The sequence below is a fragment of the Salmo trutta genome, chromosome 12, assembly GCF_901001165.1.
Source record: "Salmo trutta chromosome 12, fSalTru1.1, whole genome shotgun sequence".
NCBI lineage: Eukaryota > Metazoa > Chordata > Actinopteri > Salmoniformes > Salmonidae > Salmo > Salmo trutta.
In genome coordinates, this window is record NC_042968.1 from 45,930,313 (window position 1) to 45,957,251 (window position 26,939).

The window sequence follows — 26,939 nt, forward strand, 5'->3', positions numbered from 1 at the left end:
CTTATCCAAAAGCAGTCTTCGGGAATCGACTACAGCCAAGGTAAATGGAAAAATCATGTAGATTTTATTTTGAGTGGATCATTCCTTTAAGCAATATGGTAATATCTTAACATTGCCTTTCTGAATTACACACACCTGAACAAAGAGCCAGACACCTGATGGTTACGTATAGAAACAGCATTTAATTAGGAACAAATATTTACACTTCTACAAATTAAGTCAAAGCACAAATTGATTTAGAATACATCCATTTTACAAAAGAAAGATAAAATGAGTAGCCATGAGGGGTAGAAGAAGAAAGGTAAATACATGACAGAGTGACTTGGGGTTACATCGGACGACAACACATTGACGGGTCCAGCACAGACTGCTGAAACAGACTCATGAGATTAGTTTTGACTCACGAGTCATGCAAGCACAGTAACTCTTTAGCATTGAAGCAATGATGGAACCAGAGACATATCTAAAGATACAGTTTATTATAGAAAATATATATAATCATCTCTATACATGTCTCTGTGATGATCCATTGATATGATTCAACAATTAATTGCTATACTCGGCACAATCCCTTGTGCTATTTGACAGATCAATCAACAAATCATTTCACATCAGAACTTATTGATAGAACTTGTAGATCAATTGAACTGTGTAGTTAGTAAAACACAGATTAATATGGTTTACATTTGACCCTATACTGCAGGCACAATAGCAGATTACCTCTATATGGGACTGGGATCAACACACCCTGCCAGATACTCACACGCTGCCACAGATACTCACACCCTGCCACAGATACTCACATGCTGCCACAGATACACACGCTGCCACAGATACTCACATGCTGCCACAGATACTCACACCCTGCCACAGATACTCACACCCTGCCACAGATACACACGCTGCCACAGATACTCACATGCTGCCACAGATACTCACACCCTGCCACAGATACACACGCTGCCACAGATACTCACATGCTGCCACAGATACTCACACCCTGCCACAGACACTCACACCCTGCCACAGATACTCACACCAACAAGTCTGTTTTCAACAAGTAGTGGTGATGGAACATGTAATAAAGTGCTTTATGCAGACTTAAAGTGACAGTTCACCGCCAAAATATAACTTTGTGAGACGTTATTTTGACAAACGAGGAAGTGAGTCAAATACTCTAAGTGCAAACTGAGGCACGCGACAGGGGTGTCACATATTACCCATTAGGATTCCCTTCATAAGCTGTGTCAAAGATACACAGCTGCAGGGTGAGGCTTCCCCTAGCCCCAAACCATACCACTACAGAATATAACCACACACACACACACACACTGGAGACTGAACTGATCACACTCTTATCAATATAAAAACGGCTACTGATTGTCTAAATAAAACACAGCAGGAAAATGTCAGCATGTACTGAGAGAAACAGCTTGATCAACAGCCTATATAGCACTGAAGCCTTGGTGAGAGGTTGATATGGTATTGGTGGTGGGCATCGTTCTACTGAGAGAAACAGCTGGATCAACAGCCTATATAGCACTGAAGCCTTGGTGACAGGTTGATATGGTATTGGTGGTGGGCATCGTTCTACTGAGAGAAACAGCTGGATCAACAGCCTATATAGCACTGAAGCCTTGGTGACAGGTTCATATGGTATTGGTGGTGGGCATCGTTCTACCATTACTGCAGATCTAACTACCAACTGAGGTTTGTTTCGCTGCCTGGGTTGTTTCTGCAGGTTTTGATGGCGGCTACTGACAGTCGATGGACCCGTGGACGAGGTGAAACAGGGAATGACGCAGGGCAGTGTGTGGAGGGCTCTCCCTCCAATCAGCGTTGAGTCCAGGTGCATCAACAGTCTGGGGAAAAAAAGACAGAACACACAAATGCGTAGGTGAATACAAAACAGGTTTCCTGATGCAATTCACGGTCAACACTCCAGTCTTATCCTCTTCTGTCAAACATCAATGCCTCCCATTTTCTAAATTGAATCACTTTTCAACAGAGTATCTGGTAAATCTCTGGTTTCTACCAACCTGCAATCACCTTAGCACTAGATCAACTGACCCCCCTTTGGAATCTTAACATTAAGTTCTAATGGGCATTCTGTCAGGTCTGGTTTAAATCTAATGTGTGGGTTCTTGTAGATCACAGAGTCTTGCTTTGTGACCACGACCTGTTAATGTTCTCATTTCAAGGCATGGGACAACAGCTGGAGGTTCTGCCTGATCCAACACCTCCCCAAAGCCCAATGGTTTAGGAGAAAGCCTACTGCTGTAACATCCTTACCGTCTGCTAGTAGAGGACATCTAAAAATGGATGTGGATTTGTATGGAGACTTACTTATTTTTTTGATTCATGGGAGGCACAATACCACAGTTAGTTCCACTATTTTGTCAAGAGACCCCTGGGAATAAAAGTGGTGTTTACCTGTTATTGTTGGGAGCTGTCAGAGCTCCCCACAAGGGCTGAGCTGCAGCAATGGACCTTGGCCTGGGTGCCCCACTCTGTTAACTCCAGCAGGTTGGGGCTGTGGCCCCTCTTCCTCGGGGGCGAGGGTCCCGCTGGTGTCCGGTCTTGCTGTCCGGAGTTAGAGGACCAGTCTGGAACCAAAAGGGCCCCAGTTAGAGATCCTGCAGGTTGAGATGCACCATGCAACACACTTTACCCCCAAGGCTCTCCGCTGGGTTAGCTGGCTAGGATGCAGCATGCAACACACACTCAGCCAGGTCAGTTACAGTTTAGTGGGCTGGGTTCAGATATGAAATTACTGCAGGTCAGTTACAGTTTAGTGGGCTGGGTTCAGATATGAAATGACTGCAGGTTAGTTACAGTTTAGTTGGCTGGGTTCAGATATGAAATGACTGCAGGTCAGTTACAGTTTAGTGGGCTGGGTTCAGATATGAAATGACTGCAGGTTAGTTACAGTTTAGTTGGCTGGGTTCAGATATGAAATGACTGCAGGTTAGTTATAGTTTAGCTGGCTGGGTTCAGATATGAAATGACTGCAGGTTAGTTACAGTTTAGCGGGCTGGGTTCAGATATGAAATGACTGCAGGTTAGTTACAGTTTAGCTGGCTGGGTTCAGATATGAAATGACTGCAGGTTAGTTACAGTTTAGCTGGCTGGGTTCAGATATGAAATGACTGCAGGTTAGTTACAGTTTAGCGGGCTGGGTTCAGATATGAAATGACTGCAGGTTAGTTACAGTTTAGCGGGCTGGGTTCAGATATGAAATGACTGCAGGTTAGTTACAGTTTAGCTGGCTGGGTTCAGATATGAAATGACTGCAGGTTAGTTACAGTTTAGTGGGCTGGGTTCAGATATGAAATGACTGAAGGTTAGTTACAGTTTAGTTGGCTGGGTTCAGATATGAAATGACTGCAGGTTAGTTACAGTTTAGTGGGCTGGGAAAATTCAAACCGGACCGTGGGAGGTTTGAATAAAAAAACGGAATAATCATTGGGGCCCTGATTAGCGCAGCGGTCTAAGGCACTGCATCACAGTGCTACCGGCGTAACTACAAAGCCGACAGCGACCGGGAAAGCCATGAGGCACAATTGGCCCAGCGTCGTCCGCGTTAGGGGAGGGTTTGGCCAGCCGGGATGTCGTTGTCCCATCGTGCTCTAGCGACTCCTGTGGTGGGCTGGGCGTATGCGCGCTGACACGGTCGCTAGTTGGATGGCATTTCCTCTGACACATTGGTGCGGCTGGCAGTGTGTCAACAAGCAGTGTGGCTTGGCAGGGTCTTGTTTCGGAGGATGCATGGCTCTCGACCTTCGCCTCTCCTGAGTCTGTACGAGATTTGTAGAGATGGGACAAGACTAACTACCAATTGGATATCACGAAATTGGGGAGAAAAAGGGGTAAAAATTGTTTTATTCGAGGCCACTCTTGAACGTTTAAAATGCGATATAAAGTATAGAGAAATTATAATGGGCCTTGATATTATAATGGGCCTTGATATTATAATGGGCCTTGATATTATAATGGGCCTTGATATTGCAATGGGCCTTGATATTGCAATGGGCCTTGATATTGCAATGGGCCTTGATTTTGCAATGGGTCTTGATATTTTCAAATAACTTCCCTTTCTCGCAAATTGATTTGGACAAACAAATCTGTGCGGCCCTCCGGTGGATTTATAAATCCCGATGTGGTCCTTGACGCAACAAAAAGTTTGCCTACCCCGTATAAGCAAAGCAGAGATGTTACACAGAACAGCCAGCAGGTGGCATCACATACATCCCAAAGCTTTTACACTCACTTCACAATCACAACCCACTTTCAAAGCTCACATTTTCGAAGAGATCATTATATAAATAATTACATCAAATTGTTTAAGAATTCTAATAACGGTTATCCAGGTCTTCTACATTGCGTGTAATGTTTGAGCATCGGGGAAACAGCAGTTCAAGCCCAGACATTAATAATCAAATCAGACATCTTAGTCACTGGTCAGGTTCCAGTCTGACTACAATGCAGACTGGATATGTATTTAACATATCAGCTAACCACATCATATGATATAACAATCTGGTGCCCCGACTACACAGTCGATGACGTTGCACACAACCATTGGTTGATGCAATGCAATGCCTGGGCATGTAGTCAGACAGGAAGTAGTCGAACAGTGTTTGTAGCGACACGACGATGTCACATGATGACATCACAGGACGGCGAGACTAAACATGATCAGGTGACTTACCGCTGACGTGAGTCTGTGAGCTGTCAGTCATTACTGCCGACTCCACTTCCTCCTGGATTGTTGAGACGGAGCCAAGTAAACCTGAGAGAGAGAAGGGTACATTAACATAATCAACTCAACAAATAGAAGCTGCACAAATATACAAGAAAGGGGTAATGTTCAGTCCCTCCTAAAACCTGGCCTACAGTGTTCCTGGCACGTTGGCTACCTTACAACCCTCACCCCTACCTGTGACTGAGTGTGTGTGTGAACTCACTGAGGCCCTTGTAGTTGGACAGCGTGTTGTAGACCTGTTTCATCCTCTCTATGTTGAGGCAGCTCCTCTGTGCGTGGTTGAGCATGGGTCTGGGGTAGTCCACCCCCACCACACAGTTAGTGGCCTTCTGCACCGAGTCTGGGGCCGTCCACGGCTCGTGGATGTACTGGTTAGGGTAGTCCTTCAGCTTGGGTATATACCTCCTGAAATTACATCATACACAACATGGGCAATTCTAGTTCCACCCACAAAACACCAATCATCATCATTGGTGCAGCTTTGACCCTGTTAACACAGCCACAAGAGGGGATGATGGGAAATAATGTTTCTGACATAGTTACTTCTAGAATAGATCCTTGGTAATAATATAAACAATGTTACTTCTAGAATAGATCCTTGGTAATAACATAAAATACTGTTACTGACAGAGTTACTTCTAGAATAGATCCTTGGTAATAACATAAAATAATGTTACTGACAGAGTTACTTCTAGAATAGATCCTTGGTAATAATATAAAACATGGCTGAATCAGAGAAGCGTCACTGGGTCCTGACACGTACACACACACACACACACACACACACACACACACACACACACACACACACACACACACACACACACACAGATGTTGGATGTTGCATGAGGCCTAAGTCTGACTGTTACGCTACCAGCCATGTAATTACATGACGTTACACAACCATAAACTAGCTCAATGGGAGAGCAATGCAACACAGAGCAATTCATATCACCGCCTGTTGTGAACTACAGAGTAGGGTCAGTCGACCGATGGAAAAACATCTAGCCGTCAAAAAGTTTCCCAACCAGGTGAATCTGACTGACGTCCTGGTAGCTCTGTTCTGGTGTTCAACGAGAGATTGGTCTCCATTGTGATATGAATCTGTCAAGTACACTACTGTAGAGGGGCCTGTGGGGATTGGACAGCCTGTGTGTGCGCTCTGTGTGTACCTAATGTAGTCTCCGCTGGGGTCAGTCCTCTGGCCGAAGCCTACAGGACAGTAGCAGTGGAAAAACTGCTGGAAGAAGGAGCTGCAGGAGAGCCACATCCAGCTGCCTGCGTTCACACTCCAGTCTGCATCCAGGAGCAGCTCCTCAAACACCTGCAATACATCACATATAGAATTATAACGCTATTAAACCAGTCACCTGGTTGTCCAGAAGGGATACAGCTTTTGTCAAAATTGACTCTTCCTAGCAGGTAAGGAGAATTAGGTTAAGGTTAGGAAAAGGGTAAAGGTTAGCTAAAATGCAAAACATTTCAACTTTTGATGTCAATTTGTCAAAATCTGTATCCCATCTAGACATGATCCAGTCAACTAGGCCTAAACCAGTGGTCAAACACAAAAAGCACACACACACACACACACACACACACACACACACACACACACACACACACACACACACACACACACACACACACGTAACAAATAAAGATACAACATTATTAAAGTTAGAGTCCTTAATTGAAACAATAACAAAGGGGTCACCGCGCCTCTTTTTTTGTAAAAAAAATAATAGAAAATGAGAACTAGTTTGTATTGGACAAATTCAGGTAGGTCCCTCCCCGTTTGGTTCCGTTTGGTTCCTACTGAAGATACCCCAGTAATGAGCAGATAGAGATAGACCCTCATCTGAGAGTCTGGTTAGATGGTGAAAACTAACCCTCCTCTGGGAGTCTTTGGGTGTGCAGGTCTTTGCTGCAGCCCTGCTCTAACACACAGCTAATCATCATCAAGGTCACCATGAGCAGCTGATTAGTAGAATCAGGTGTTAGATTGGACCAAGAGCAAAAAGCACACCTCTCCAGGAGAAGGTTGGTCCACCACACATAGAAATAGAACCATAACTTCCTGCTTTACTCCTATTGGGTAAACACATGACAGAATAGTGATTTAAATGGTGTCGTCCAGTCAAGTTATATTTCCATCGGGCCAAAAGGCAGAATTACATCAGGCAGCACTACATCAGGCAGTAGATTACAGAGATGGAGAGTCCATCGTACCTTCATACCACTCTCCCAGCTCATCCACAGGTCCCCCCTGGTGAGGAAGCAGGCTACAGCGTGTCTGGCCAGGTGGTGGATCCAGCCCTCCTGCCTCAGCTGGGTCATGATGGCGTCGATCCAGGGGAAGCCCGTCTGCCCCTCGGCCCACTTGGCCAGCGCCTCAGGGTTGTTGTCCCAGGGGATCTGCAGACAGACAGGGTTTCCCTCCATGCGGTCGAACTTGGGATTGTTGGTAGCAGCCGTATAGAAGAACTCCCGCCACAGCAGCTGGGCGAAGAGAGAGAGCGGCGGCGTGCAGTGCTTACGTGCCTGGATGGGGGTAGGGTGTGGTGGTGGAGGGGTGGAAGAGAATGGGATGAGTTGAGTGGATGGGGGTACAGTGTGGTGGTAGAGGGGTGGAAGAGAATGGGATGCGTTGAGTGGATGGGGGTACAGTGTGGTGGAGGAGGGGTGGAAGAGAATGGGATGAGTTGAGTGGATGGGGGTAGGGTGTGGTAGAGGAGTGGTGGAAGAGAATGGGATGAGTGGAGTTGATGGGGGTAGGGTGTGGTGGTGGAGGGGTGGAAGAGAATGGGATGAGTGGAGTTGATGGGGGTAGGGTGTGGTGGTGGAGGGGTGGAAGAGAATGGGATGAGTTGAGTGGATGGGGGTAGGGTGTGGTGGAGGAGGGGTGGAAGAGAATGGGATGAGTGGATGGGGGTAGGGTGTGGTGTGGTGGAGGGGTAGATAGGAGTGGTGGTGGTGGAAATGGGGTTAAGGGGATATATGAAAGGTGAGGCAGAGAAAGGGAATTGAAAGATGGTGATGGCAGGATGGTGAACAGGATATGTGGAGGGCATTGGAGGAGAGATTTACAGAAGACAAAACATTAGATATGAATCAAACAACAAGGAGATGAAAGTGACTTCACACACAAGAGCAGAGCATCAGAGCTCTAGGATCAGCAGAGCTCTAGGAGCAGCAGAGCTCTAGGAGCAGCAGCGCTCTAGGAACAGCAGCGCTCTAGGAACAGCAGCGCTCTAGGAACAGCAGCGCTCTAGCAACAGCAGCGCTCTAGCAACAGCAGCGCTCTAGCAACAGCAGCGCTCTAGGAACAGCAGAAGACAGTACCTCACCATCATGTAGAGCTCTCTGAGTCTGTAGTAGAGGGTTCTGCAGGAGAGGCAGCCAAAACGTAGGTAGGGACTCAGGCCTGTGGGACTGGCCATCAGGGAAGACACACTGATTCTTGGGCGCTCCAAGTTCGCCATCCAGCCCTAGGGACCCGAGCAAAGAATCATGGGTAATGTAGTCATCAGCAATAGGTGGATATTGAATTTAGCTACAGCGGTCTGGATAGATGTATGAATAGTTAGAACAGCACTGATGGTTTTTGTTTTACGTATGATGTTCTGTATGGTAGGGTTCAAAGGTCACCCACAATAAAGATGAACTTGAGGATGAACTTGAGTAGGGCAGAGAGAACTTATTCCACAGGCTCTTCTAGAATTCTAACAGGGTTTTTGCCAAGTGAGGTGGTGGTGTATCCATCACCGTGTTGATCAGAGTCAGCTAGGTCCACATGTGACTAGCCATGATGGAAAATGAGCTATCACTCTATGTGTGTCTACGAAAACATACTGTAGGTTGATCATTAGGCAAAGTACTTGAAGAAGCATCCACACTAACTTTCTCTTCAGTGTTTGTGATCGAGGTGGCCAGGGAGCCTTGGCCGGCTGGTCACTATGTCAGGCCTGGATACACCCAGATCAGGTGACTCACCTTTTTGTCCATATGATTGTTCAGTCTCTCCAGGGCCTCAGTCTCCCCGCCCCTCCACACAGCAGGACCCAAACTGTGAGTCTTAAAACCTGCCCGATAAAAAAAAAATGGTCAAATGAATTCCCTTCATTCAAAATCAAACCAATTTATCATCACTAGCAGACGATGATGAGAGATACCAACACACACACACACACACACACTCTCACGTCCCTCACCTAGTTCATCGAGGGAGGGCACTCCGTAACGCTCATCGTGATTGGCCTCGACGCCTGTCTGGCAGCAGTCCATCTGTTGCTGGGTGACAGTGGGGAGGGGCTTGTTGGGCAGCTCCAGCCGCTGGACGATGGCCTGGAAGCGCTTGAAGGTCAGTGGGGGCATGTCATTGTTCATCTCAATGATCCTAGAACAGAGAAACCACAGGTGTTCACTAACCAGGTCGTATTCATTAGTTACTGTACCAAATGGAAGAAAATGGGCTGAAACAGGGAGGAACTACCCGAACTTTCCGTTGCAGAAGTTTTGCTACAGTGTGCTGTAATGAATATTAATGGGAGGTACTGCTTCATTGCTCTGAGCTGATGATAACTTTTTCAAAAGAAAAGCCTTCGTCTGAATTAGATTTTTTTCCCATCCGTTTTTGCCTCTAAGACTTTTAAATAAAAGGCCACATCCTGGATTCATAAGGAGGGGGACAGACCAGAGTCTGTTCCCGTAAGGAGGGGGACAGACCAGAGTCTGTTCCCGTAAGGAGGGGGACAGACCAGAGTCTGTTCCCGTAAGGAGGGGGACAGACCAGAGTCTGTTCCCGTAAGGAGGGGGACAGACCAGAGTCTGTTTCTGTAAGGAGGGGGATAGACCAGAGTCTGTTCCAGTCTTCCCCAAAATGTAAAGTACCAGTCAAAAGTTTGGACACCTACTTATTCAAGGGTTTTTCTTTATTTGTACTATTTTCTAAATTGTAGAATAATAGTGAATACATCAAACTAACAAATCAAAATATATTTTAGATTTAAGATTCTTCAAAAGTAGCCACCCTTTGCCTTGATGACAGCTTTACACACTCTTGGCATTCTCTCAACTAGCTTCACCTAGAATGCTTTTCCAACAGTCTTGAAGGAGTTCCCACATATGTTGAGCACTTGTTGGCTGCTTTTCCTTCACTCTGCAGTCCAACTCATCCCAAACCATCTCAATTAGGTTGAGGTCGGGTGATTGTGGAGGCCAGGTCATCTGATTCAGCACTCCATCACTCTCCTTCTTGGTAAAATAGCCATTACACAGCCTGGAGGCGTGTTGGGTCATTGTCCTGTTGAAAAACAAATGACAGTCCCACTTCACGCAAACCAGATGGGATGGCGTACCGCTGCAGAATGTTGTGGTAGCCATGCTGGTTAAGTGTGCCTTGAATTCTAAATAAATCACCAACAGTGTCACCAGCAAAGCACCCCCACACTATCACACCTCTTCCTCCATGCTTCATGGTGGGAAGCACACATGCGGAGATCATCCGTTCACCTACTTTGTGTCTCACAAAAACACGGCGAACGGAACCAAAAATCTCAAATTTGGACTCATCAGACCAAAGGACAGATTTCCACCGGTCTAATGTCCATTGCTCGTGTTTCTTGGCCCAAGCAAGTCTCTTCTTATTATTGGTGTTCTTTAGAAGTGGTTTCTTTGCAGCAATTCGACCATGCATGCCTGATTCACACAGTATCGTCTGAACAGTTGATGTTGAGATGTGTCTGTTACTTGAACTCTGTGAAGCATTTATTTGGCTGTAATTTCTGATGCTGGTAACTCCAATGAACTTATCCTCTGCAGCAAAGGTAACTCTGTGTCTTCCTTTCCTGTGGCGGTCCTCATGAGAGCCAGTTTCATCATAGCGCTTGATGGTTTTTGCGACTGCAATTGAAGAAACTTTCAAAGTTCTTAATTTTCCGGATTGACTGACCTTCATGTCTTAAAGTAATGGACTGTTGTTTCTCTTTGCTTATTTCAGCTGTTCTTGCCATAATATGGAATTGGTCATTTACCAAATAGGGCTATCTTCTGTATACCACCCCTACCTTGTCACAACACAACTGATTGGTTCAAACGCATTAAAGGAATAAAGAAATTCCACAAATTAACTTTTAACAAGGCACACCTGTTAATTGAAATGCATTCCAGGTGACTACCTCATGAAGCTGGTTGAGAGAATTCCAAGAGTGTGCAAAGCTGTCATCAAGGCAAAGGGTGGTTACTTGGAAGAATCTCAAATAAAAAATATATTTTGATTTGTTTAACACTTTTTTGGTTACTACATGATTCCATGTGTTATTTCATAGTTTGGATGTCTACACAATTATTCTACAATGTAGAAAATAGTCAAAATAAAGAAAAACCCTGGAATGAGTAGGTGTACCCAAACTTTTGACTGGTACTGTAGATTAACAGTCATTTTAAGAGTATTTCCTGGCATCTGGCATCTCAGCCCCTTGCCACGTCTTCATTCCTTCACAGAGCCACAATGGCAGCCAAGGGTTATAATGAAACACAGAGGGAACCTTTTGTAAATAGACAGTCCTGTTCTGAGGACATGAAGTTTGGGGGATGGAATCAAGCGCGCACACACACACACACACACACACACACACACACACACACACACACACACACACACACACACACAGGAGAGGGAAACGTATTGAACCAATGTGTTGTTTACCTCAGTACAACAGATGCAGCATGTGCTGTGCCAGCGTGTAATCACAGTTAATACCCAAGTCTGCATCACTGAAGGTCACAGTGGCCAGCGGCACGGTGCCCAGTGGCACGGCTGCAGCAGCAGACTAGCTTTTACAAGTCAACATAATTCAGGACATTCAGATTACTAATAGCTGTGCCTGGGACATCTAAAAAGCTTACCAAGGAAATGTAATCCTGGTAATCTATTGTAGGTGTTTTGGGGGACTCGGATGGCTTGTAGGCTTTCTGCAAGGTACGTGATGAATGAGTGATGTTCTGGGACGTGAACAGGAAAAAAACGTTTGAAAAACGACAGTTTGAGCAGTGTGTATTTATGAGAGCCTTTGCATGGTCAATCAGATGTCTTCAATGGCCGTGCAGTATTTACTGTGACACGGCCTCTGCAGAAGTCAAGGCATTCATACTTCTTTCACATCGCTGAGCAGCACAGAGCTGCTGTGAAGGAAGTTGTCAAGGAAGTGAGTTTGTGTTTATACAGGACCTGCCACCCTCACCTACCGTCAACCAATCATGTCAACGCGGAGCTATACAGGAGCCCTCTACATTGTTACAACATTTGGGAGGCACATGGTATGTGGTATGGAACTTGATTTGGCCTCTGCATGCCTCCGGAGGCTCCACAATTGCGTCACACGAGCCATACGGCGCCTCCGACCACATTTTCAGATCGAGCATAAATTGGCTCTTAAGAACTCCAAACCTTGTCCTTTATAACGGTTATAGACTGTGTTTAATATAATGGAGGAGGGAGGGTCAACCTTTACTGCCTCAGGTCTTATACAACAGCATCAGTAATGCAGGCTGGCTCTACCCCTCCCTTCTCCTTTATATTCAACACAGTCTATAACCGTTAGAAATGACAAGCTTTGGAGTTCTTAAGAGCCAGTTTATGCTCGATCTGAAGAGAGAGAGAGAAAGACTCAAATGCAGAGAATGAGAAAGAGAGAGCAATGGAATTCATCAGATATACAGAGCAGAGAATTCCTCAGACCAAACCAATCTTTTTCACAAGTCCTTTTGCAGTAAGAAAAACTGACTGAATGATATTGGGCTATAGATAGATAGAGCAGGAACACTGTGCACCGCTCTAACAGGACAGAGCCGCCTTGTCTGGGGCTAGGCAGGCACATGCTGTCCACCATGGCTGACTGCTGCAGAGCTCCCCTCAGCACATGTTGTGTAGTGTGACAGTGTCATCATCTCTCACAACCAGTAAGGGGAGATTATCAGGCTGGGTATGAGACTGTGTAATTGACTGTGTGTGCGCTTGTTCTGGATCAACAGGGGAAGACAAAAGACGTCATGTGAGGGTTGACTTTGTTGTTGTTGTTGCAGTGGTCAGGGTCTCCCTTCACTTCAACAAGTAAAACTTCCCCTCTCCCTACATTTTCTCTCATCTAACCTTTCCCATTAGGACTGGGAATTGCCATGGATCTCACGATATTATTACGATTCTATCACGATATTTAAGTGCCGTTATGATATGTATTGCTATTCTCACGATTCTATATGTACTGCTATTCTCACGATTCTATATGTATTGCTATTCTCACGATTCTATATGTATTGCTATTCTCACGATTCTATATGTACTGCTATTCTCACGATTCTATATGTATTGCTATTCTCACGATTCTATATGTATTGCTATTCTCACGATTCTATATGTACTGCTATTCTCACGATTCTATATGTATTGCTATTCTCACGATTCTATATGTATTGCTATTCTCACGATTCTATATGTACTGCTATTCTCACGATTCTATATGTACTGCTATTCTCACAATTCTATATGTATTGCTATTCTCACGATTCTATATGTATTGCTATTCTCACGATTCTATATGTACTGCTATTCTCACGATTCTATATGTATTGCTATTCTCACGATTCTATATGTATTGCTATTCTCACGATTCTATATGTATTGCTATTCTCACGATTCTATATGTACTGCTATTCTCACGATTCTATATGTATTGCTATTCTCACGATTCTATATGTATTGCTATTCTCACGATTCTATATGTATTGCGATTCGAATACTGCGATTTAATGTTCAAACATATTGCTCACTATATGTCTGCTGCAGAGAGACTAGAGAGAGCATGATAAAACAAAATTGGCTCACCAATTAAGATGGAAAACAAGCGGTAGGATTAAAAATACCAGAGTTTTGGCACAGGTACAGCTGACTAGCGCTAGCTAATGCTACCTACAGTAGCGAATAAAACATATTTTGAATATATTCAGCTCCAGTCAAAAGTTTGGACACACCTACTCATTCCAGGGTTTTTCTTATTATTATTTTCTACATTGTAGAATAATAGTGAAGACATCAAAACTATGAAATAACACATATGGAATCATGTAGTAACCATTGTTTTAAAAAACAAATCCAAATATATTTTGTATTTCAGATTCTTCAAAGTAGCCACCCTTTGCCTTGATGACAGCTTTGCACACTTGGCTTTCTCTCAGCCATGCAAGGGTGGCTACTTTGAAGAATCTGAAATCTAAAATATATTTTGATTTGTAAAAAAAAAAAATGGTTACCACATGGCTCCATGTGTTATTTCATTGTTTTGATTTCTTCACTATTATTCTACAATGTATAAAATAGCTTTTTTTTTTTAAATAAAGAAAAACCCTGGAATGAGTAGGTGTGTCCAAACTTTTGACTAGTACTGTAGGTAGCATTAGCTAGCACTAGTTACATTATAGCTAGTTACATTAAAATGTATTAAATTAAAACAAATCCTCTACATACAACACCCCATAATGAAAGTGAAAACAAATTACTAGATATTTTGCAAATTTATAAAAATGTAAATACAGAAATACCTTATTTAAATAAGTATTCAGACCCTTTGCAATGAGAGTCGAAATTGAGCCAGGTGCATTCTGTTTCCATTGATAATCTTCTGAGATGTTTCTACAACTTGATTGGAGTTCACCTGTGGTAAATTCAATTGATTGGACATGATTTGGAAAGGCACACACCTGTCTATACAAGGTCATACAGTTGACAGTGCATGTCAGAGCAAAAACCATACCATGAAGTCGAAGGAATTATCCGTAGAGCTCCAAGACATGATTGTGCCAAGGCACAGATCTGAGAAAGGCTACCAAAACATGCCTGCAGCATTGAAGGTCCCCAAGAACACAGTAGCCTCCATCATTCTTAAATGGAAGAAGTTTGGAACCACCAAGACTCTTCCTAGAGCTGGCCGCCCGGCCCTTCGGAGGAGAAGGGCCTTGGTCAGGGAGGTGACCAAGAACCCGATGGTCACTCTGACAGAGCTCTAGAGTTCCTCTGTGGAGATAGGAAACCTTCCAGAAGGACAACCATCTATGCAGTACTCCACCAATCAAAGGCACACGACGGGCCGCTTGGAGTTTGCCAAAAGGCACCTGAAGACTCTCAGACCATGAGAAACAAGATTCTCTGGTCTGATGAAACCAAGATTGAAATATTTGGCCTGAATGCCAATCTTAACGTCTGGAGGAAACCTGGCACCATCCCTACAGTGAAGCATGGTGGTGGCAGCATCATGCTGTGGGGAGACTAGTCAGGATCCAGGCAAAGATGAACAGAGCAAAGTACAGAGAGATCCTTAACAAAAACCTGCTCCAGACCACTCAGAACCTCAGACTGGGGCGAAGGTTCACCTTCCAACAGGACAACAACCCTAAGCACACAGCCAAGACAATCCAGGAGTGGCTTTGGGACAAGTCTCTGAATGTCCTTGAGTGGCCAAGCCAGAGCCTGGACTTGAAGCCTATCTTGAGACCTGAAAATAGCTGTGCAGCAACGCTCCCCATCCAACCTGACAGAGATTGAGAGGATCTGCAGAAAAGAATGGGAGAAACTCCGCGAATACAGGTCTGCCTAGCTTGTAGTGTCATAACCAAGAAGACTCGAGGCTGTAATCGCTGCCAAAGGTGCTTCAACAAAGTACTGAGTAAAGGGTCTGAATACTTATGTAAATGTGATATTTCCGTTTCTAAAACCTGTTTTTGCTTTGTCATTATGGGGTATTGTCTGTAGATTGATGAGAAGAAAAAAAATATTTAATCCATTTTAGAATAAGGCTGTAACGTAACAAAATGTGGAACAAGTCAAGGGGTCTGAATGCACTGTAACTATCGATTTCTTCCCCATGGTACTCTTCCTCCTCTCTCTTCCTTCTCTCCACCAGACCCACTATCAGCCTGAATCTCCCCTCATCACCAGACCCACTATCAGCCTGAATCTCCCCTCATCACCAGACCCACTATCAGCCTGAATCTCCCCTCATCACCAGACCCACTATCAGCCTGAATCTCCTCTCATCACCAGACCCACCAATACAGGTGTGCAAAGCTCTTATACACTTACCCAGAAAGACTCACAGCTGTAATCAATTCCAAAGGTGATTCTAACATGTATTGACTCAGGGGTATAAATACTTATGTAAATGCCCATGTCATATCGCATAATTTCCTTGGCGCTCTATCTGTTGGTATCGCGTTTCCTTCTACTGAGAAAAGATGGATGCAATACAAGCTGACAAGGTCTGAATTGCAGGCAAGTCTTTTGTATTGACATTTCTGTTGCTTTGGTCTCCAGTGGATTGTGACTCAAAAAAACAGTGTGTGTCTGGATGGTTGAGTGGAGTGGCATGTTTCTCTCAGAGATGCATACTGCCACATGAGAGTAAGTCCGTTTCTCTGAGAGAAACATGCCACTCCACTCAACCATCCAGACACACACTGTTTTTTTGAGTCACAATCCACTGGAGACCAAAGCAACAGAAATGTCAATACAAAAGACTTGCCTGCAATTCAGACCTTGTCAGCTTGTATTGCATCCATCTTTTCTCAGTAGAAGGAAACGCGATACCAGCAGATAGAGCGCCAAGGAAATGATGCAGTAAAGAGCACAGCTGTGCAAAACTGTCAAAGTCACTCAATTAGGCCAACTGTTACTTTTACAAACTCCATCCCAAAGAAGTGAACAGAGTGAATCAGACGTATTAAGGCCATTTCTATCCCTGTAGGTCTCTGTTTTGGCTTGGATAAATGCTGAAGCGATATTCGCTAACTCTGTCCTGCATTTCAAAGTGCCAGACCAATAATTAATATTGATCTGTGTTTATAAACATCAACAACAACATGGCAGACCTCATTGGAGGCAAACACCACTACAGACAAACAGTCAACTAATATCAGATGAGAGCAGCCCCTCAGACAGCACAGGTGGATTAAGTTGCTCCTAAACACTGATCTGAGGTCAGTCTAGCATTCCCCTCCAAATGGTTACAGTTAAGTTGTGGGGATGGTAAGCTGATCCTAATGGGGAATTTCAACCCAGAGCTCTGCCACTAAGCTGGTGGTGAGGTACTAAGTGGTGGCATGAGGAGATAAAATTAACTCTGACCTGGCCAGTTTGTAGAGTGTGTGGGAATTTCTGACGCGGGTCTCCACGCCAAAGTCCTGCGCCATCTTCAGGATGGTGGCGTCGCGCTCCGTCCCATAGGGCTCTGAATCGTACTCGAAGGTCAGCCGGGTGACATTCCACTCCTGGAGGAGTAGAGAGCGGTCTTAGATCAGGTGTTTTCTGTAATGACCTCACCCATAAAGAAAACGAGAGTTAAAAACAGCTTCAGCCCCTGGTTCGACTGTGATCTGGCAGAGTTACTCCACCTCAAGAATTGCATTTGGCAAAAGGCTCGGCACACGCATACTCAAGCTGACTGGCTATCGTTCAGGCAAATTAGAAATAAGTGCATTCAGGCTATCCGGAAGGCCAAAGTTAGTTACTTTAAGAAGCAGTTCTCTCTCTGTGGGTCTAACCCCAAGACGTTCTGGAAAACGGTTAATGACCTGGAGAATAAACCCTCCTCCTCACAGCTGCCCATGTCCCTTAATGTTGATGATGTGGTTGTTACTGACAAGAAGCACATGGCTGAGCTCTTTAATCACCACTTCATTAAGTCAGGATTCCTATTTGACTCAGCCATGCCTCCTTGCCCGTCCAACATTTCCTAATCTCCCACCCCTTCTAAGTGACTATCCCCGATACTTCTCCCTCTTTTTCCCTGCCCCGCTACAAACATTATCCCTGCAGGCAGTCACATAGTCTGAGGTGCTAAAGGAGCTCCATAAACTTGACCCCAAAACTTAAAGGTCCTCAATGATGTCACCATTGCCCTTGATTCTAAGCAATATTATTGACTTGGCCAAAGCTTTTGATACGGTAGACCATTCCATTCTTGTGGGCCGGCTAATGAGTATTGGTGTCTCTGATGGGTCTTTGGCCTGGTTTGCTAACTACCTCTCTCAAAGAGTGCAGTGTATAAAGTCAGAAAATCTGCTGTCTCAGCCACTGCCTGTCACCAAGGGAGTACCCCAAGGCTCAATCCAAGGCCCCATGCTCTTCTCAATTTACATCAACAACTTAGCTCAGGCAGTAGGAAGCTCTCTCATCTATTTATATGCAGATGATACAGTCTTATACTCAGCTGGCCCCTCCCCGGATGTTGTACTAAATGCTCTAGAACAAAGCTTTCTTAGTGTCCAACAAGCTTTCTCTACCCTTAACCTTGTTCTGAACACCTCCAAAACAAAGGTCATGTGGTTTGGTTAGAAGAATGCCCCTCTTCCCACAGGTGTTATTACTACCTCTGAGGGTTTAGAGCTTCAGGTAGTCACCTCATACAAGTACTTTTGGAGTATGGCTTGACGGTGCACTGTCCTTCTCTCAGCACATATCAATGCTGCAGTCTAAAGTTAAATCTATACTTGGTTTCCTCTATCGAATTCGCTCCTCTTTCACCCCAGCTGCCAAACTAACCCTGATTCAGATGACCATCCTACCCATGCTAGATTACGGAGACATCATTTATAGATCGGCAGGTAAGGGTGCTCTCGAGCGTCTAGACGTTCTTTACCATTTGGCCATCAGATTTGCCACCAATGCAAAGTACCCGCATGGTAACCGGCTAGAACAGTAACTAAGGCTAGTGGTGACTGTTTTAACAGTCTGATGGCCTGGAGATAGAAGCTGTTAAACAATCTCTCGGTCCCAGCTTTGATGTACCCGCACACAACTGTAATGAAGTGTAGCGTGTGTGAGTGTGTTTGTTTGTGCGCTCTGTACATGACCGAGGCACCCAGTTACTGCTCTTGCATAATTCATGCCCTTTCAAAAACAAGTCAATGACCGTACCAAAATATTTTATGCAAATATGCGTCTGAATAAAATGCTGAAAAACCCCCACCTAGACTAGGGGGAGCATCACCAACATATATCCATTAACTATTGAGTCAGAACCCCGATCCTGACTACTGCAACACTGGTGTCTGTCTGAATGTTACCAGGTAGCGGTTCACAGAAGGCACGCACAAACACAACTGCCTTGTAATTCAACTCATTTGGACTGACATGGTTGTGTATCATATCAACACTAACGGCATTGCCTAGGTGCACAGTGAGGGCAAGAAAGTGTACATGACTTACAGCAGGCAGCCTGTGCCCTTTATTTAGAGTTTAATACCATTGCATCTGGGTATCATAAGCAATCTGACATATTGAAGTGGTGTGTGAACTCTTTACCAAAGCAGTTAGATAGGCTATAGCTCAGCGAGCAAGTGCAGCGCTGCGAATGAGACAAAGGGCGATGTGGAGATCTGTGTATGTGTCTGTCTGAGTGCTTTTCAGCCTATCTACGCATACCAAATTTGTCATCCTAGCTGATTTGGTCATTCATTTGACATTTCCTCACCTTGAAAAGTCTTGGAAAGACATCTGTGGGCTGGCCTCGTACTACGAATAGCCTCGAATTTAGTTTCCGCAGGCATGTGTCGAGGTCCTCCAAGGCTTCCAGTAGAAATCTGCATGAGGAGGATAAGGTGACAGATGTGAACTTAACAGAAGTGTAGTTCTTATCAGTATGAGAGTTTGTTTCCTCCTCCTGTTATGTTCTTCTGTACAGTTAGAATGTTAAGCAATATGTAGAAGAATGAACTAACATGACATGGGCTAACTCTGTTCTTGCCTACAAACAAGTGCCTATGCTTTGGTGCTTGTTGCGTTGCTAAATGAAAAGAAGCACATGGACCAAGAAGGCCGTTTTCTAATGTTGAATTGTACCTTACATGGTGAAAAATACACATATTTAATTGTATATCCCACCAGGGGCAAATCCGGTGTTTTTAGAAGGATACTACTTAATAGCAAATAAACCTGGTAAATATCTCACTGCTCTCACAAAACGAATACTTGCTAAAACCAGTTACAATTTTAAAGACAAATATACAAAAGCGGTAATTAGAAACAACATGATTTAATGCGATTTTTTTTAAAGCTTCTATAAACATTTATATAAATCAGAATTAAACACAACAGTTGGACAGATCCAATAGTCTTCTTAGACTCAACAACTCTGAAGCAATTATCAACAGTTATCAGCAATTAAACATTCACAAGGAGAAAAGCACCAGGAATGGATGGTTTTCCCATAGAATTCACCTCAACATTTCTGGGACAAATTATCCTCTCTATTTACACAAAATGACACTTGCAGAAAGAATTAGACATGACCCAAACGTAACCGGTATCAATCAGTATTGGTAAACATTAATATAAACTAAGCTTATTTCTAAATGATCTCCTGATATACCCGACCAATATTGAAAAGTCAATGTACCATTTGCAAAAAATATTTTAAGAATAGTAAAAAAGAAAATTTGCATTGCACAAAAATGACAATAGGAAAAAAAGAAAACTTGTGATCTACAGCAACTCTTTAAGTGGACCACAACAAATATGAAGTACTTAGGATGCTCTATAAGTGACAACAAATATCTAAAGATAACTATATTCCATTGTTCAACAATATGAAAGCAGATCAAATTAAATTGAATAATATTCCCATAAATCTTACAGGCAGAATAAACCTGTTTAGAATTGCATGGCTCCCAAAGCTTTAATATTTATTTTCAGTAATACCAATTACCCCACTGATGACATTCTTTTTAAAAAGTATACTCGATCATAAGACTTTATATGGACAAATAAAAAGTCTAGAATAAAAAGGAAAGTTTTACATCTTCCTAAGTCTGAGGGTGGTTTTCACTGCTCAAGGCTTTTACTTACAGTTACTTATAGTTAAATGTACTAAAGAGAAACAATTGGTACGTATTGAAGATGCACATGCTCATCCCCAGAATTATTTTACCGGTCTATTTTCAGAGGATAAAGCTAGGAACACTATCAACTTCATAGTTAAGAACACTAGAACAATGTAGAAGAGAATGAAACGGATTCTACATGAACCACTATCACTAAAACAACCTTATGGAACAATCCTTGGATAGCTTTTCAGAATTCACTGATAAATTGGTCCACATGGAAAACTAAAGGCATAGAAAACATAAATGACTCGTATAAATACATGTATTTCCATGACAGAATGAAAAAGTAATTTTGGACTGACCAATGCAGATAGTTTCAAATACATGCAACTTACATATCACGAAATGTTGATTCGATCAGAAATCTTATTTGAGTCAGAAAAGGATGTTCATATTATAGGTAAAATATACACTGCTCAAAAAAATAAAGGGAACACTTAAACAACACAATGTAACTCCAAGTCAATCACACTTCTGTGAAATCAAACTGTCCACTTAGGAAGCAACACTGATTGACAATACATTTCACATGCTGTTGTGCAAATGGAATAGACAATAGGTGGAAATGATAGGCAATTAGCAAGACACCCCCAATAAAGGAGTGGTTCTGCAGGTGGTGACCACAGACCACTTCTCAGTTCCTATGCTTCCTGGCTGATGTTTTGGTCACTTCTGAATGCTGGCGGTGCTTTCACTCTAGTGGTAGCATGAGACGGAGTCTACAACCCACACAAGTGGCTCAGGTAGTGCAGCTCATCCAGGATGGCACATCAATGCGAGCTGTGGCAAGAAGGTTTGTTGTGTCTGTCAGCGTAGTGTCCAGAGCATGGAGGCGCTACCAGGAGACAGGCCAGTACATCAGGAGATGTGGAGGAGGCCGTAGGAGGGCAACAACCCAGCAGCAGGACCGCTACCTCCACCTTTGTGCAAGGAGGAGCAGGAGGAGCACTGCCAGAGCCCTACAAAATGACCTCCAGCAGGCCACAAATGTGCATGTGTCTGCTCAAACGGTCAGAAACAGACTCGATGAGGGTGGTATGAGGGCCCGGCGTCCACAGGTGGGGGTTGTGCTTACAGCCCAACACCGTGCAGGACGTTTGGCATTTGCCAGAGAACACCAAGATTGGCAAATTTGCCACTGGCGCCCTGTGCTCTTCACAGATGAAAGCAGGTTCACACTGAGCACATGTGACAGACGTGACAGAGTCTGGAGACACCGTGGAGAACGTTCTGCTGCCTGCAACATCCTCCAGCATGACCGGTTTGGCGGTGGGTCAGTCATGGTGTGGGGTGGCATTTCTTTGGGGGGGGGGGGGGGTTGCACAGCCCTCCATGTGCTCGCCAGAGGTAGCCTGACTGCCATTAGGTACCAAGATGAGATCGTCAGACCCCTTGTGAGACCATATGCTGGTGCGGTTGGCCCTGGGTTCCTCCTAATGCAAGACAATGCTAGACCTCATGTGGCTGGAGTGTGTCAGCAGTTCCTGCAAGAGGAAGGCATTGATGCTATGGACTGGCCCGCCCGTTCCCCAGACCTGAATCCAATTGAGCACATCTGGGACATCATGTCTCGCTCCATCCACCAACGCCACATTGCACCACAGACTGTCCAGGAGTTGGCGGATGCTTTAGTCCAGGTCTGGGAGGAGATCCCTCAGGAGACCTTCCGCCACCTCATCAGGAGCATGCCCAGGCGTTGTAGGGAGGTCATACAGGCACGTGGAGGCCACACACACTACTGAGCCTCATTTTGACTTGTTTTAAGGACATTACATCAAAGTTGGATCAGCCTGTAGTGTGGTTTTCCACTTTAATTTTGAGTGTGACTCCAAATCCAGACCTCCATGGGTTGATAAATTGGATTTCCATTGATTATTTTTGTGTGATTTTGTTGTCAGCACATTCAACTATGTAAAGAAAAAAGTATTTAATAAGATTATTTCATTCATTCAGATCTAGGGTGTGTTATTTTAGTGTTCCCTTTATTTTTTTGAGCAGTGTACAAAACCTTACAGAGAGCATATCCAACTGACTATCTCTTAGAAAAAAAGATAAACTATTGGAACCAAGATTTAAAAACAACTGATGCTGGCACAAGATGGAGGGAAAGATGAAGCATAACTAATTAAACAAAATGTAACAAAAATGTAGCTTTATCCAGTATAAACTAATGTATAGAATGTATTATACAAGAGACAAAATTCACAAATTCTACAGCACAACGGCAGGGTCTTGCCTTAAGTGTAAAACTAACAGTGATTCAATAATCCATGTGTTCTGGGAATGCTATATTCCAAGAATTATGGGCCGAGCTACAAAGTTGGCTGTCAGAATTATTACAATGTAAAGTGATGTTTTATCCACCTGTCTGCATATTTCAAGACATGGCATATGGGGGTGTAGTGAGATACCCAACTGGCTGGATGATTCTCTTGTTTCACTCGTCTTGAAAAAAATCTATGAATCCACCACCATTAACAGAATGGAAAAATGTAATGATTTATTATTAAAATAGCATGGGCGACTGAGAAAAACAAACGTGTACAATTTAAGGCCATAGGGACGGGGGTGTGAGCAGAGATGTAGTCATTGTTTGTGTGCGTCTGTAAATTCTTGTTCCTATGTTTGTATTTGGTGTGAAAAATGAAAAGTAGAACTGGTTCTCGTTTAACTTGCTTTAATGATAACTGATAATCATACAGGCTTGATAGTTCACAGTCATTCTAGTTCTCCCGTTCTAGTAATGTCTTCATTCTTATGAACAAGTAGGTCATCTCACAATATAATTTAGTCTAATCAACTACAGTGCTCAAATCATTAACCATTACTGGCTTGGAGAGAATGGATATTTCCCACGGGCACAACTTTGTGCTGAGCTAGTATTGTAACTGACATGTAACGGTAGCTAATGTTTCATCCCATCTGGAATGAAGTGAATGAATAAACTAGAGAGGAACTACCACAGCCAGGTCAGCTCTAGCCTCTAGTTATCTGTCAGATAGTAATAATAGCCACCTCATATCGCTATCTGACAGCAGTAGTTTGTATGGACATGTTTTGTAGCCTTTGTTTTGTCACGTTTCAGAAGTAAATTAACTTGGCAAGCTTTCACCAGGTTGATGTACCGCTAGAGAGAGCTGGCCAAAAGTTGGCTTATATTATCTATTATTTTTGCCACAATCAAACTAGAGCAGAATCAAACGATGAAACCAACGGCCATACGATTGAAGATTGATATTCTGACGTTTTTTCAGTGCAATGTGAGTTGTATTAGTCAGTATGTCAGTTTCCCTAGCTAATTCCCTACTTTTCACACTGACACAGTAATAAACAGTTATAACGTTACAGGCTTCACTGTCATGGTGCACAGTAGAGGTCTGAGCGAAATGAAGAATCCCACCCGCTACCGATAGAACCGGTCCCAAACCAAACCGCTGTCCCCTAATGCTATTTTAGGCGGATGTGACGCAGCTCACTTGACAGCCATGGTCCCAGCAATTTTGCACCCTATATAGGTCATATCAAAATGCGCCAAAATAACTTAAGAAATAGGTTAAATTACCAGAGATTCTCACATGGCCCTTACATTGTATTACTGGGCTATTACAGCCAATATACTAGATGTATATTGAAGCGAGCAGAGACGCAGATACTTGCACTTTCTGTTGAGCTATTTTTATAGCCTACCTTTTAGCAGTGGGAAGACGGAGAAATATGGGTTATCAATATTTAGGAAGTACATTTCCTTGTAAAGATAACTGTCCCGTGCTTCTCCGCCCATGTATACATAGGCTATAGCCTACTCTATTCAATTGAGACCACATGCGCACCTGATCTTGCAGGTATGGCTACTGAACTGGAGGCAGCAAGAATGATGACAGCGACACTTGCTACGTATTGCATAGTCCTATAGGATATAGCCTACCTTTTAGGAGGACGATTTGCAGGCAAATAAATGGGTAATCCATACTTATTGAAAATGTAAAGGCGCAACACTCACTCACCTTAGTAACCTAACATGTGGTCACCATAGTAACCTGTGGTCACCATAGTAACCTAACCTGTGTGTGCATTGTGTCTTTCCTTTTCAATCACATTACATTGTTAGATCGCACTTCGACTCACGTTGGTTGAGAACCCTCCACTTCTTTTCATTATCAATATTTATTTATAGACGACACTGTAGTAAACTAGTCTAATCATATTTAAGTTAATTTAATATTCAACTGCCACTTGATTCTCCACCCATGTAGGCAGCCTATTCTATTTCAATGAGACCACACATACTAGGCACACTTGAACTCTTATGCCCAACTAGGAGAGGTAGGCTACTGAAGTTGAAGCAGCGAATTCTGAGTGAATAATGCGAAGACTATGTGATTTTAATACAATAGGTAGGCTAACGCATACAAAGCAGAAAGATGATCGTTTCAAAATAATCTGTGGGACAACAAAAATATTTTCATCCCAAAGTCGTCTATCTGACCGCCCGCTCCCGCCTGCAGCATGAAAAATGTTGACCGTGCAGAAATGATCTCTGTCGGGACCGCAGACATCCCGCAGGAATGCAGCCTTCTAGTGCCCATCATGTCTTAGCAGGATCAGATGATGACAGGGGTCCCAGCAGGGTCAAACTGCCAGGGAAGACCAGTCTATGGAGCTCAGTGAATTTTGCAGTATATTCAGTGAATGATACAAAGTTCCATCTTGAATTGATGGGTAGACCTACAGTAGCTACAGGACAGCAGGTTAAGCTTAAAGCTACACTCTGGGATCTGGGATCTGGGAGTAGCAGTCGTTTCAATTATTGAACCATTGATTCTATTCTTGGATAATATAATGTAGAAATGTACACAAAGGTAATTCTTTGTCATGCTTCATTTTAGGAGGATCAGATGATGACAGGGGTTTCAGCAGAGTTAGGCAGCCAGGGAAGACCAGTCTGTGACAGAGGTGAGGTGAATTTTTGCAGATACAACACTATTCTTTCTGTCCTTCAAAACTGTTGGAAAAGCATTCCAGGTGAAGCTGGTTGAGAGAATGCCAAGAGTGCGGAAAGCTGTCATCAAGGCAAAGGGTGGCTACTTAGAAGAATCTGAAATATATTTTGATTAGTTTAACACATTTTTGGTTACTACATGATTCCATATGTGTTATTTCATAGTTTCGATGTCTCCATGAGGTTGTCACATGGAATGCATTTGAATTAACAGGTGTGCCTTGTTAAAAACTCATTTGTGGAATTTCTTTCCTTCTTATACAGAATATAGAAGTCCTAGCTATATGGTCACTTACCGCCATCGATTGAGTCCAACATTAGCAGAACCAGCAAACCAAGGGTCCAAAATATAAACACAACGCACTGTCTCAGCACCGTCCAATGCGTCTTGCAACGCTGGATTATCATGCAGTCTCAAACCTTTACGAAACCAATGGACAGAATTCACAGACATGATTGAAATCAAGTCCCTTCAAAAAGTAACGACGTTAAATTTAATTATGGCGAAACTATTTGCATCCACCACATTACGTATCAACTGAGTTGTGGCACATTCAACAACAGTGGACATTGTCTGCCCCTTCCCTCTCGTCTTCCATTGGCTGCAAAACGGCATGTGCAGTAGTATTACAATTAGCAAGAGGTTTTTCTCTCCGTTCATTGGCTGTTCAACACGTGTAGTCACCACCCATAGACTTACGTCTCCACACAATGATTTATATATGCACTAGAATATATTTCGGGGACGCTGTGTTGAAGCCATCGCGCCTCCATCTTGGCACAATCACTAAAAAATGCCTTTATTAATGTGTACATTCGTTTGTGCCACGTTTATTCTATTAAAGACAGCTTAATGCATACTTTTTAGATATATTATGTGAACTTAAATTTATATGAATATTTATACAAATAATAAATAAATACAAAATATGTATTTTAACAAATTCCCTTAAGTATCATTTTTAGAGATGACTAATGTTACTGTCCCCACTACTACAACAAAATACTTAAATACATGTAATTTTGTCCTTGAAACATTTAAGTGAAATACTGTAACTTTCCATTAATTCCCATGGAGGACTGCTCTACTGGGGAGTGCCAATATGGCCGACAGGTGGCTTTAAAGCCTCTCAATGGCCAACAACTGTTTCCCAGGGTTTATATACATCATTGTCTCAGCCCCATCACTTTTCCGTGGTATGTTTTCAAAACTACTCTCACACGTTCTCTATAAATACAGTACAT

General features: G+C 43.4%; 1 protein-coding gene across 1 annotated transcript; it reads right to left on the reverse strand.

Moving 5' to 3' along the window:
• Window positions 1-162: 162 nt before the first annotated feature.
• LOC115203651 (cryptochrome-2) lies at window positions 163-26,297 on the reverse strand. Its single transcript, XM_029768550.1, has 12 exons — window positions 25,991-26,297; window positions 19,285-19,393; window positions 16,938-17,080; window positions 8,977-9,161; window positions 8,759-8,847; window positions 8,113-8,253; window positions 6,995-7,306; window positions 5,938-6,089; window positions 4,968-5,170; window positions 4,712-4,792; window positions 2,434-2,606; window positions 163-1,862 (listed from the first exon to the last, which is right to left on the reverse strand). Exons 1-11 carry the CDS (start codon window positions 26,146-26,148, stop codon window positions 2,437-2,439), a joined length of 1,743 nt encoding a protein of 580 aa, XP_029624410.1. The 5' UTR covers window positions 26,149-26,297; the 3' UTR covers window positions 163-1,862; window positions 2,434-2,436.
• Between the last annotated feature and the right edge of the window lie 642 nt (window positions 26,298-26,939).

What these genes read in the sequence shown, in the direction of transcription:
- LOC115203651 (XM_029768550.1), bottom strand. Translation starts at nt 26,148, where the DNA reads ATGTCTGTGAATTCTGTCCATTGGTTTCGTAAAGGTTTGAGACTGCAT. An exon ending in GCCCTCCCTCGATGAACTAG is followed by an intron (nt 8,848 to 8,976) that starts GTGAGGGACGTG and finishes TTTATCGGGCAG; the next exon opens with GTTTTAAGACTCACAGTTTG. An exon ending in GCTGGGAGAGTGGTATGAAG is followed by an intron (nt 6,090 to 6,994) that starts GTACGATGGACT and finishes GATGTATTGCAG; the next exon opens with GTGTTTGAGGAGCTGCTCCT.